Consider the following 13,615-nt stretch of genomic DNA (forward strand, 5'->3'; position numbering starts at 1 on the left):
TTTGTCTTTTATCTTACATTGTTTCTGATAAGAAATCTGCAGTTTTTATTTGTGCTCCTTAGTATATAATTTTTTTTCCTCTGGGCTGCTTTTAAGATATTTCTTTATGATTTGTTTTTAATAATTTGATTATCATGTGCCTTGATGTGATTTTCTTCTGTTGATCATGCTTAGAGTTCATTATATTTCTTAATTTGTGAGTTTATAACTTCCATCAAATCTTATATTCATGTGTACCTTTAAATCTTTCGGCATATTTATAAGAGATATTTAAAATCCTTGTCTGCTAATTTCATCTTTTCTGTAATTTCTGGATATGTTTCTTTTGATGATTATACTCCTTATTATGAGTGATATTTTACTTCTTTATGTAGTATTTTTTTGCTTGGATGTTACATTGCAAGTTTATGTTGTTGAGTACTAGATTTTGTCATCTTTTCTTTAAACAATGTTGAACTTTATTCTAGATTAAATTAGTTTCAGTTCAGCTTGATCTTTTTGATGTTTGCTTTTAAGTTTTGTTAGAACAAGTGTAGATTAGCCTTTATTTTTAGGGCTAGTTTAGCCTTAATTCTATGATGTGATCTTTTTAGGGTCTCTACAAAGTACTGTGTGTATGTAAGATGGATTCTTCACTCTGGCTAGTTGGGACTAAACATCTTCTAGTATTATGTGAGCTTGTGGCATCGTTCAGCTTACAACTCTCTAGCGTCATGGGGCCGTACCTATGTATGCATGCCTCACTGCTCAGCAACAGGTCGAGGGGCTTCCTGTGCAGGTTCCTCTTCTTTCTCTGCCTATCTCCCTCTAGTCCATGTCTCCTCACCTCATTGTGCCCACTGAACTCTGCTCAGGATTTCCCTGTTTGCACTATTGCCTGAAAAGGCAATCCGGATAGAAAGTGAGGGCAATTATAGGGCTAATCATGTTTGTTTCCCTTTGCTCAATGTGCTGTTTGTCATATAATATATGAAAACAGTTGTTTAATTCTGCCCATTAAAAAAATTATTCATGGATGGGCCAGGCACAGTGGCTCATGCCTGTAATCCCAGCATTTTGGGAGGCAGAGGCAGGTGGATCACTTGAGGTCAGGAGTTTGAGACCAGCGTGGCCAACATGGTGAAACTCCATCTCTACTAAAAATACAAAAGATAAATTAGCCGGGTGTGGTGGCATGTGCCTGTAATCCCGGCTACTCAGGAGGCTGAGGCAGGAGAATGGCTCGCAACTGGGAGGCAGAGATTGCAGTGAGCCGAGATCACACCACTGCACTCCTGCCTGGGTGACAGGGCGAGACTCCATCTCAAAAAAAAAAAAAAAAAAAAAAGAAAGAAAAAAGATTATTTGCGAATGGAGGGCAAGTGGAGTTTCAATAATTTCATTGTGAATAGAAACAGAAGTTCTTTCACATTTATCTTTAAAGCTCTCTCTGCAGGTATGCCATTGTGGTTTTGATTTCAATAATTCATATGTTTTTCTATCTAGTGGTTTTTAATTTCAATTATTATACTTTTCATCTTTGTAGTAGTATTTGATTGATTTTTATATCTACCTTATTCTATTCTGATGGTGGTTTGTTTCTTGCTCCTATTTTGTATCTCAATTTTTCCAAATATTAAACATAAGTACTTTACATTCTGTATTTAATAATTCCAGTGTCTGAGAACTTCGATGGGGCTAATTCTGCCTCTTCATGTTTGTGATGAGTCTTACAGTGCCTTGATTCCTTGTGTGTCTCTCAGTTTAAGACTCTGAGCTCATATTTGATGAGGTTTTATTTGTTGAAATCCTTTGAGACTGGGCTTAACTCTCCAGAGATTTTACTTTTGTCTCTGCCAAGCTCTCACAGGGTTGTTAACCTGAGATTGCTTTAAGGTAACTCACCAGCTTGGGATTTCCTGGACCACAAGTATAATGCAAATTAGAATGGCAAAAACGCATTAGGGTAAGCCGTGGTCATAAATTCTCCAGGGGATTGTTTTCTCCTCGTACCCAGCGCTGGAAGCTTGAAAGACACCTTTTTTTTTTTTTTTTAAATCAGTTCACTGTTCTGGTGGGTGAACTTTTTCCATAGTTCACACTTTTACTAAGGTTGTAACCCTTGAGGATGCGGAAGTATGTCTCAGTTCCAAGTCTTCACCACTCGTGGATCCTCATTTCCTGGTTTCCACTAGCCTTTAGAAAATGAATTTTTAGGCTACAGAGACTGGTAGATGCCCTCAAGGGCAAGCAGAGTCAGCTTTAATTTACTACCTTTTCAAATTCTTTTTTTTAACCTCTGCAGTTTTTATAATTACTATTGTTAAGATTAGCCTTGCAAATAAGGGTAAATAAAATAATTCCTGAGGATATAGAAACGAGGGTAAATCATAAATGGCAGACAGCATTCTGCTTCCATCTCTCCAGATAAGGGCTCTTGGGGGCTGCTGTTTTAGACGGGGGTGCTAAACATCCAAATCCATGGGGAATATACCACACCTGCTTGTCAATTTTTAAATTGACAGTAATTGTATCAATTCTATGGGGTATATACTGTGATGTTTTCATATAGTTTTACCTTGTGGAATGATTAAGTCACACTAATTAACAAATCTAGCACCTCATATACTTATATTTTGTTGTGGTGAAAGCATTTACGATCGAATCTTTTAACAGTTTTGAAATATACAGGCCAGGCACAGTGGCTCACACCTGTAATACCAGCACTTCGGGAGGCTGAGGTGGCAGGATCACTTGAGCCCAGGAGTCTGAGACCAGCCTGGGTAACAGAGTGAGCTCTCCATCTCCACAAAAAATTAAAAAATTGGGCAGGCATGGTGGTGCACACCTACAGTCCCAGCTGCTTGAAAGGCTGAGGTGGGAGGATTGCTTGAGCCTGGGAGGTTGGGGCTGTGGTGAGCCATGGTTGCACCACAGCACGCCAGCCTGGGTGACAGAGTGAGACTCTATCTCAAAAAAAAAAAAAAAAGAAAAAAAAAGAAATATATAATGCATTGTTATTTATTACATTCACCATTCTGGGCAATAGATCACTAAAGCTTATTTGCTTGTCTTTCTTTTTAAAAAAAAAAAAAAAAAAAAGATCAGCTACATACTTAAAAAGATGTTTATTATACTTAATCCAGGATCTCTAGGTGACTCATAGTGGGAACATTTTTCAGGCTGGCTAGATCACCACAATGCTTAAAATGCAAGTCTCTCACTCTCGTTCTTCCCACGGCTGGCACCTTCTCTTCCTGTAGGTCTCATCTCAAATGCCAACATCCTATCTAAGTATCCACTTTCCCTACCAGTTATTTGCTACCACATTACTTTTTATTTTTTCTCTCATCACACTGTACAATAATATTTTTTCAAAAGATTTTCCTATGTACTCTCCCTGTCTCTCCCACTCGTGTGTAAGAACTATGAGAGTAGATACCCAGTCTTTCTATTTTCTTCTGTGTTTTCAGCCCCAAGGCCAATTGCTGGTCAGAGCAAGCACTCAAATATTTGTTGGATGAATATTTTTTTTTTCTTGAAGCAAATATAAATGGATACACAACCTAAAATATGTTTCTAAAACACAAGATGATGTCAGTAAGTACAGCATATGAATGTCCGGCATTCTCAGTTTGTTGTTTATACTTTGTGGTTTCAACTTACCAGAAAGTCCAACAAATTCTGAAGTTGTTATTCCTTTATCAAAAATGTAAGAAAGTGATTTTTATTTCAGCATATTGAGCGTAAATAACATTTTTTAAAGAAAGAATCATGAAAACATGCCTAAAGAAAGTAGCCTAAAATTATTTTCAGGACATGACGCCTCCCCATCTCCAAACAAAATTAAGAGTCCATATGCCACTTACCTTGTTTGTGTGTAAGGGAGAAGAACTGCTTCACAGAGAAGCGAGTTTTGTACTTAACTATTTTGACTAATGAAATCCTGTAACATCTCTGAGCTTAGAAAATGTAATAATCTAAATATGGTTAATTTTCCCTCTAGCAAAATCTGGAAATTTTCTTGTTTTAATAAAATCCTCGTAACGTTTACAAGATATTCCTTTTTCTTTTTTTTCCTTTTTCTTTTCTTTTCTTTCCTTTTTTTTTTTTTTTGAGACAGAGTCTTGCCCTGTCACCCAGGCTGGAGTGCAGTGGCATGATCTCGGCTCACTGCAACCTCACCTCCCAGGTTCAAGCAATTCTCTGCCTCAACCTCCCTAGTAGCTGGGATTACAGGTGCTTGCCACCACACCTGGCTAATTTTTGTATTTTGAGTAGAGACAGGGTTTCATCATCTTGCCAGGCTGGTCTTGAACTCCTGACCTCGTGATTTACCTGCCTTGGCCTCCCAAAGTGCTGGGATTACAGTCATGAGCCTTTAAGATATTTCTTTTGGAAAAAAAATTCCTGGAATAAGGGCAATCATGTACCCTAACCCCAAACAGCAATTACAACAACCAAAAAGCAAGCATTTATGACAATAGGTGAGGCCCTGAGTTGAGAGATTTATGTGCATTTCCTTAATAAAACCTTAAAGATCCTCTTAGAAGATAATTATTTTTCCCACCTACAGGTGAGTAAACTTTGGTAAACAGAGAAGTTGCTCAAGGTTGCATAGTTACAAGGTTAGTGAAATCCATGTTCTTAATAATTCTTTATATTGTTCCACAAAGAAAAATATTTTCAATATTTAGTCCTTATGTTTTGGAAGCAGATGTAGGTCTTGAATTTCTAAGGTGGATGACTCCACATTCTTTCTTGTTTTATTAGTGGAAAACCAAACCAGAAATCATGATTTGAAAGGGTATATTCTTGGGCCATTCTATGTAATACAAACCTAAGCCATTTGGGGACTTTATTCATACATATTTCCAATATATCCTATTTTAAGGATAATATCAGTGACATTTAATTCACAATTGTATAATGAATTTTATTCAACTTCAGGGACAATTGCTATTTGATCTCAGCCTACAACCATAAATCTTGTAGAACTACTATTTCATGAATGTTCCCTAACTAGTCACTCTTTGGTTAAAAATCTCAGCTGGGTTTAAGATATCTGTGTTAAAGAAGACTCCAAGTCAGGCATCTGGATTCTATAAGAAGGGTTTTCCATTTTCTTGTATTTCAGGTTAAGGTAATTCTAAAGAATTACACATGAGCTAATTTGTTTCTTTAACTCTGATTGCTTTAAAAAATTTGTAATTCTCCGTATCACCTACATAAAATGCTTCGATACATATTGTCTATAGCTGGAGAACTACTGATGTATAAAAAAGCGTCTGGGTTAGCTCTGCCTACGTCATTTGATTTAGCTTTGTGTTCTTTTGCTTTTATGTTTTCATCCTTTCTCCTTATTCTTCCAGGGTTTCATCTGATTGGAAAGTTAAGGTCTTAGTACTGAGTGGCTAAAAAAGAAATATTTAAATCCACCTAGACACTATGTACCAAATACACTCAACCATAACCACACCAGTGATGATGCCCTCTAGTGGGCAGCACTGGTACCTGAGGATGAATCCCTTCTCCTTCCCTGGTGGAAGTGGAAAAGTATCAAAGACTTTCAGAGAGCTGCTGAAATTTGATGAAGGCTGTGTTCCACTTGATTGCCACTAAACATTTAAAAATCACAGGCTTTTTGGTAAATAATAAACAATATAGGCATATGTCTCTGAAAAGACTTCTCCAACTTAGATTTTCCAAGGCCACTAGCTTCCTTTTTTGTTGTCCTGTCTTGTTTAACTACAAACCAAAGCTAAAGAAATGATACAATGGTCTCATATTCAAAGATCTTATAGATTTTCTACAGAAAATATGAGTTGTAAAAGGAATGGAGAGTTCTTTAAGCAGCCTCAGAGAAATTATTACCTTATGTCAAATTCAAAATGGATTGTCAACTACGTCATAATTTTCTGGAAAAGAGCTGTTTAAATAACAATACTTCAGTGTTGCTTTGCATTTATACTGCCAGAATTATACCAGGCATCTAAAGGGCCAGCCCTTGTGGAACACAGTGTCCTTGGCAAGATCTTTAGAAAAAGACAAAAAACAAAAACAGAAAGCAAAACTTGAAAGGAGAGACTCTATGGAGAAGAAAAAGGAGAGGAGAGAAAAATGATTGCAAAATATTTAATGTCAAATGCCAATACTAATATTTATTTAAATTTAACTGTTTTCAAATGAATAAGTTGCATCATTTATTATTAATATTATTGCATCATATATTATTAAGATTATTATTTGCTTAAAAATTGCCATGAATGAATTTTAAAAGGTAGGAAACCACAGGAGATTAATTTTAATGGGGGGAATTATATCTTACTTCTTTGGTTATATAGATGAGTTTAATTTGCTTTGGAGATTTTAAGAAGAAATTTACTTTCAACTCTCTACCATAAATGCATATTAACCTAGGAGGTCATTATTTTTGGTTTTGAAAATTTAGTTCTTGCACCAATCAAATCCTTTATGTCTAAAATTTAGACTAAACACTGATTAAGATGCAAACTCCATCACATGCACTCTATGTAGTCTAAGAGACGATTCACTCACCTATGGATTTGACAAGCGCTCACGGCTGTGTCTCCACCTCTCACCACATCTGGGATGTTTTTGTCATTCGAATGCTCTTCCGCTTCCTCTGGGGGGCTGCTTTTGGAAAGGAAGGGTTCAGGTTCCCCAACACAGGCTTCTCTCTGATCTGTTTCAATCTGAATCAAAGGCACTTCCCTCGAGCAAAGTGATCGCCTTTTGTGGTTTATTGCTACAGTGGCCTGGCACGAGGAAGTTTCCTTTTTAGAATCTAAAGGGTTGTGGTTTGTAAGAGAAGCAGTTTTGCTCAAAGATGACACTGGGGGCTGTTTACATTCGGTAACAGAGTCTTTCCTCGGGCAATCGAGAGACTCCTGAACAAGCAGAGTTGGCCCACTGCACATCCTGCTGGCAGCTAATCTATTTGCACATGTCTCTGCTTGCGAGGGAGAGCCACCAGAAACAGGCTCAGCGTCGGCTTCCCCCGCATCATCCACAATGATTTTATTCTTGCGCATGAGGGCTTCAATGGAGCTCGCCCACGTTTCATGAATTAACATGTTCGTGATGTGGTCAGTCCTACCTCTCCGATACAAGCAAGAGTCAGATTTGCAGAGACCGGATGAGGACGTGCTACTGACTGGCTGCACGCTTAGGAAATCCTGTGGGCAGTTCTGAGCAAAGCCATCTAAAGAGTTGGCTTTGATGGGCACATTCACTGTCAGCCTGGAGCATGGGGATCTGCTGTCTGGCATGGACGACTGTCTGTGGCACACCGGGGATCGCAGAGAAGGAGACAGCAGGCTGGCTGTCCAATCCTGGCTGCTCCGTCTGGAGGAGGTGATTTCTCTGCTGTCTCTTTCGATGTCCCTCAGCATGTACCTGTAGAACTCCTCAGTGATGCTCTCTGTGCTGGACTGCTTAGAGGGACAGTTTGGCCTCACACTGAGGTGGTCACTTTTCCGGCACGCCTGTTGCATGGCTGAACTCAGAATACTGCTGGCGTTCTTGCCAGCATAGTAATCCAGCAGTAACTCAAATCCTCTCCCTTCATTTTCCATCTGGTTCACCATGAACCTGGAAAACTCATCGGTGATGCTCTCACAGCTCGACTGCTTGGAGACAGAGCTGGCCCTGCTGACCGGCTGGCTCAGCGTGCTCATTAAGCCCAGGCTGTTGACATAGGCCCTAGCCTCGGAGTCTTCCTCAGGAATGCTTTCACAGCTAGAGGCCTTCAGCCGGCTCCACCTGTCACCACTCAGTAACCGATTCCGGGGATAGCCCTGCGCCTGCCACATGCCGTCCACCATAGAGAACTCCGATAGGTTCATGATCTTGGCTGCCACTTCATTGGCAAAAAGGTTGACAGAATCTGGGACATCCTCAAGGTTCATAGACTCATCCACAACCCTGTTCATCAGCTTCTCTTTAAGCTCGGGATGCTCATCCGTCTTCCTCTTGATCTCACTGAGCCGGGGCGGCTTGTGTTTCCTCACAGCAGCCTCGCTCCCCTGGCTCTCTTTCTTCCTCTTCAAGGATCGGCAGGGTACATTGGGTGTCATCAGAAACTCACTCCCTCTTTTCCACGCACAAAACCAGGGTTGTTTTCCACTGGAGTTGTCAAGGCAAATCGCTGCAATTTCAGTTGCCATGGAGACGACCGTGTCTGCTAATTCTTCCGCAAAGTCTGTAATGCAGTAGATGTCTGGATGCTTTGTTTGAAGCATGGATTGAGCAGGAAGCAGCAAGTCATCCCCTAACACGGACAGGTTGACTTGAACTTCGTTGATGCAAGATGTGGCAGAGATGTACTTTTCTTGGGTGTTTGGGTGGATACTGTCCTCAGCCTCCTGGGAACCGCTTCTGGACTGGCCAACCGTCGGGGACCTTTGTCTTTCGGAAGAGACTGTGCATTCATTCTCACTGTGATGAGGGCTTTTTGTATCCTCTCCCGCTGTTCCTTTCAGATATATTTCCTTGGGGGATGTTGTAGCAGTCGAAGAATCGGGCACTCTGTGACCATGTGATAATTCTGACTGCAGCGTGGGGTTCTTGAAGAGGCCTGGCCTCACTCCACCGTTGTTTTGTTTTGAATACATGCCATCCACAAGATTGTTGATGACAAGACTCGTGTTGTGTGAATTGCTAAGTGGAGAGCTGCTGGAGGATTCAGTGGCTTTTGTCCAAGCTAGACTAGCACCCGGATCAGATGGCTGGCAGCCAGGTTCTGTCTCCCTCCTTCTGATGGTCTCCTTAGAAAGGACAGCAGGACATTCACCAAGCCGTACAATATGACTCATCTTCTTGAACGTGAAGCATATCACATCGAAAAGCAGTTGATTTGTACTTTCCATTAAGGTGTCCAGAATTTCAGATGAATGCCTATTGTCATCGGGGTTGATTATCATATTTTTGTGGTGAACTTCGTCAATGGAATGCCTCAGGATAACATTGGACAGGGTATGTGCCAGTTCATTCCTGAGGACATTTTCTGAGCACAGGGTCTGAGACTTTGAAGCAGTTTCCATGATTCTCCTGTTCATGGAGTCCAGGAAGTCTCCAATACTTCTGTAGGTGTTAGGCCTTGTTAAAACCAGAGCAGCCTCCTTGAGCAATCCCTCAGCAATGGCTTCCTTGCCAAGCTCCATGCTTGCTAAACTACAAAGTGGGGGCATGGCTTCAGAAGCCTCAGCTGCAGGCGAGAGGCCACTGCTTGGAGCCACCGAGCACGTCACCTCTTCTCTTTCACCTAGACCACAGACAGCCACGGCACTGGCCACCTGAGTCATGCCACACAAAGCAGATGGAAAGGAGTACTCATTGATGGAAGGTTCCTTGAGCCCTTGGGGTGCTTGCGTTTGCAGTGCACCACTGCCCCCTAGTGGAAAGTTTGAGTCCACTTGCTCCATTTTGAGTCTTTCTGTGGCCTGTGGACTGGAAATGGTTCCAATCACAGTGGCTGCACAAGCTAACGCCACTTCTAGAGCACTCTGGGGTTGTCTGCTGGGGTTCTCTCCAGAGAGGAGACTTGAGGTTTCAACAGAGGCTTCCATCTCAGGCCATGAGGAGATGCCTGGCTCGGGGGCAGCATCGCTGCCATCTGGACTCTGAACAACGATGATTTTGGGGAGCTCATTCCATGACCGAGAAACCACTGTATCTTTTGTAGAATAGCAACTGGGAAGCAGAGAACTTCCTACAGAAACACTGACTGCAGATTCCTGGGGTAATGTGGGCTGAGACTGAGATAATCTAATAAATGCATCCTGCAGCACGGATTCTGCTAAGTTTGTAGCATACTTGCCAGTGGTGACTTCTCCATCTTGTACAGGAGGGAAAGCGTCTCTTGTGTCTTCATGATCTCCTGGGTTTAGGTTGCTTCTCTGCTCAGCCACAGCACATGCAGAAGGTACATCTTTATCCATCATGGAGAAATAAGCATCTTTTGGAATATACAGTGCCTGTGATTTTTCCATTTGACCTTTAAAATCTTCTGAATAATAGTAACGGGTGGCTTCTCTCTTATTCCCTACAGCTTCACTTTTCCACTGTGATGGCTTGGCTGAGGGATCTAGACTCTGCAAGGCTGTGTTCTTTGTTAGGTTTTCTGGCGATCGTTCTGGTTTAATCAATGGTGTGGGATATTTGTTGATGTATTTGTCTTCCAAAGCATAACGCCACTTTTCCTTGTTGTAATTCCATTCCTCCTGGGTGGCTCCCTTTAGCTGTTTACTTTCCAAAACATTGGCTGAGACATTTATATTTTCATAGCCTAGTGAGGAGAATATGAGAGGCACTATTACTTTTTGGATAGCAGGTTACCATAAGTCTTAAGTAATAATTACTTTCTAAAAGTAAAGCATCAGTAAGGACACGTGCACACGTATGTTTATTGTGGCACTATTCACAATAGCAAAGACTTGGAACCAACCCAAATGTCCATCGATGATAGACTGGATTAAGAAAATGTGGCACATATACACCATGGAATACTATGCAGCCATAAAAAGGATGAGTTCATGTCCTTTGTAGGGTCATGGATGAAGCTGGAAACCATCATTCTGAGCAAACTATCACAAGGACAGAAAACCAAACACCGCATGTTCTCACTCATAGGTGGGAACTGAACAATGAGAACACTTGGACGCAGGGTGGGGAATATCACACACCGGGGCCTGTCCTGCGGTGGGGGGAGGGGGGAGGGATAGCATTAGGAGATATACCCTAATGTAAATGACGAGTTAATGGGTGCAGCACAGCAACATGGCACATATATACCTATATAACAAACCTGCGCGTTGTGCACATGCACCCTAGAACTTAAAGTATAATAAAAAATAAAAATAAATAAATAAATAAAAATAAAGCATCAACTTTTTTCCCCCTTCAAGAATAACATTTTGAATGGTTTTCTTCAAGAAAAATGAATCGGAAAAGGCTTTCCATGTGAGATACAAATGCAAGATAAAAATGGCTTTCCATGTGAGATACAAATGCAAGTAGGAAGTGTTTGAGGGTTGAGGGTTGCCACCATTCTTCAGGGGAAAGCAACCCAGACAGGTGCATCTTAGAGCTTCCCACTGGGTACAAAGAGAGAAGGGAGGATGTTTACAGCAAGCTCAGTAGTGGGACTTGTTGCAAAGATTTGTTCTAAAGTTTGCATGAGACTTGTCCCAGAGACAGTGGCAATAACATCTGGGGTACCCCTTCCTCTGTGGCTAAAAGTGGGGAGGAGAAACACATTGTTCATTGAGCTCTGTGAGTGGGTCAACAGAAAGAGCTGAAGAAATGAGTGCTAAACACTTTCCTGGATTATCTCTTTCTGTCTTCACAAAAATCATTAGCTACAGGCACGATTGTACTCCCAAATTAGACAAAGAAACTAGGCTCAGAAAGATTAGATAACTGGCGCCAGATCTCACAGCCTCAATGTGGCAGTGCTGGGATTTAAGCCCAGGCTGGTCCAACTTGGATCCAACTAATATATGGCTTTTATGGAAGTCTTAGGGAAGTTAACTTTCCTCCCAGTGATAGCCTCCATCTCTTGGCAGGCAGGAGGATTTACCTTTAAAGTACACAAATTCCCTTCAGCATCCCTAAGGCATCATTTGGGAGTCTGGATCCATCCAACCATTAAGTCTGCTAAGTGTGTTTGTCAGCATCTTCACCAGTGTTCTCATATCCTCCTTCCTTCCTTCCTTAAAATTCAGCAAGTAAAGATTGTGATGTGTCAGCCAAACTGATGTGGCCTGGAACTTTTCTCAAATCCCACCCAGACATTTTTATATGGGGACTAATTTCAAGAGGCACTAATTGGAAAGTTCTCACCGTTCCTAGATTCATCCACCTCGCTTTCCTCCTCCAAGTGCTCAGAAGCAGTGAGAAAGTCTTCCTCGATTGAGGATAAGGAACAGTTTGTGTCATCCTCCAGTTTTAAGATGTTTGTTTCCAGGTGGAGCTGTCGCTCCTGCACCAGTTCCAGACCAATCAGAAATTTGTTGATTTCAAAGATGATGCAATTGGTACTGTTTGGTCTGTTCCCTCTTGCACATTGGACCAAGCAGATATCTGGCAGCCAAGGGCACTAAAAGTGGAGAGAAAAGAAGGCATTTATTCAAAAGGGAAAATAAAAGACTATTGCCTCTGACCTTTCCTTTTCCACCAAGCTCCCCTGTTAATAGGAGTGGGGACCTTTAAAATATGTGAAATGTCTTCTGGGATTATATTAATAAACTGCTTGAAAAAAATTCAAGTGATGTTTGGGAACACAAGGTACCTAGCAGAAAGCCTGACTTGGGGGAAAATAGATCGGCTGTATCACATATTTTAGTTTCCCTTGGTCAAAGCAAAAATTTAACTGGGCAAAGTTAAACAGGCAAAGAAGTTTTTATTCAAGGCTATTAAAATAGGGAAGAGAGACCAGAATTAAGCTGAACCACACTCCACTGAACAAAAGGCAATAGGGTTTTTAAGGGCTAGAGTGATGGGGCAGATCTCAGGTCATCTGTGTTTGATCATTGGCTTTACCCAAAGAAACAGTAAACTTTCTTGTGTCTTTTTGACAGGAGGTAGTTTTACAACCTGGAGCAAGATGCCCACTGAAGTTAGGTTCTTACGCTCCCATAAAGACTGGGGACATTAACGGAACTATCTTCCTTGATGATTACATTTCAACGAGACAGCTCCCAGGTCCTTGAGAAAGACATTTCTGGGTATAAAGCTGGCAAGAGGCTTTTACAAAATGATTTACATCTCAAAAAGGCAGAGGAATTTACAATTATAAATTTTCTAGATTAAATGCTCTAAGAAAAGGGAAGTCAGGGTCTAGAGTCAGGAAGGAGCCTGTCCACATTTTGGTCAAGCTGAAGGGAATGTCAACGCTGTCTTGGTTACCTCTCTTGATTAAATCGAGTTCCAGTTTCTCAGACCAGTATCTTTCTCTGCCTTGAAGATACTCAGTAAAACCTCTACTAGTACTTCAGAGGTACAGTAAGTGTTCTATCAACTACAGTTAGATTCTATAATTTGTATTGCTTATCTGAAGAAGCAGTCAACATGAAATTAAATGAAATCCATAGGAAGTGAACTAATGATCTCTAAAAGACCAGCGTGTGGTAAGAACAGTGATAAAGGGGCCCAAATTATAGAATCGTGTACTAGTTAGACCTGTTAATTCTTTTAGTTCTGGGGTTATGAACCATATGCTCATTCTCCACTACACATTTTCACTATTCATATTATTTATTGCCATTGGAATAGTAATAAAAGATTCCAATAATTCTAGGAGAGATGATTATAAAATGAAAAATTCAATCCTTCTCCAAGGGGTTCAGGAATCTCCTGGGGGCTCAAAAATTGAATTCCCCTGTATGCATATGTGATTAGGTCTATTTTTCAAAGAAGGTGGTCCATTGCCTGGTTTTTCTAAGTGTGGGTATGGACCTGCAGCCATGGCATCACCTGGGAGCTGGTTGGATATATTTACTCTCAGGCCTCAACCGAGATCTACTCAATCAGAATCTGTGTTTCCAAGGAATCTGTTGGCGATGGGTACATGCATTAGCATTTGAGACCCACTGGTCTATAGCTTTTATTGAAT

The 13,615-nt window shown here is 41.0% G+C and overlaps 1 protein-coding gene across 2 annotated transcripts in view; it reads right to left on the reverse strand.

Annotated features, from left to right (window-relative positions):
• The window catches only part of SPHKAP (SPHK1 interactor, AKAP domain containing), a 195,850-nt gene that overhangs the window by 22,200 nt on the left and 160,035 nt on the right, over positions 1 to 13,615 (reverse strand). For both annotated transcript variants that reach the window (XM_001111626.5, XM_001111587.5), the window contains exons 6-7: positions 11,845 to 12,100; positions 6,538 to 10,288 (exon numbers count right to left, since the gene is read on the reverse strand). In XM_001111626.5, the coding sequence (XP_001111626.4) occupies positions 6,538 to 10,288; positions 11,845 to 12,100 (4,007 nt within the window). The remainder of the gene's footprint in view (positions 1 to 6,537; positions 10,289 to 11,844; positions 12,101 to 13,615) is intronic.

Source organism: Macaca mulatta, chromosome 12 (genome assembly GCF_049350105.2).
Source record: "Macaca mulatta isolate MMU2019108-1 chromosome 12, T2T-MMU8v2.0, whole genome shotgun sequence".
Taxonomy (NCBI): Eukaryota; Metazoa; Chordata; class Mammalia; order Primates; family Cercopithecidae; genus Macaca; species Macaca mulatta.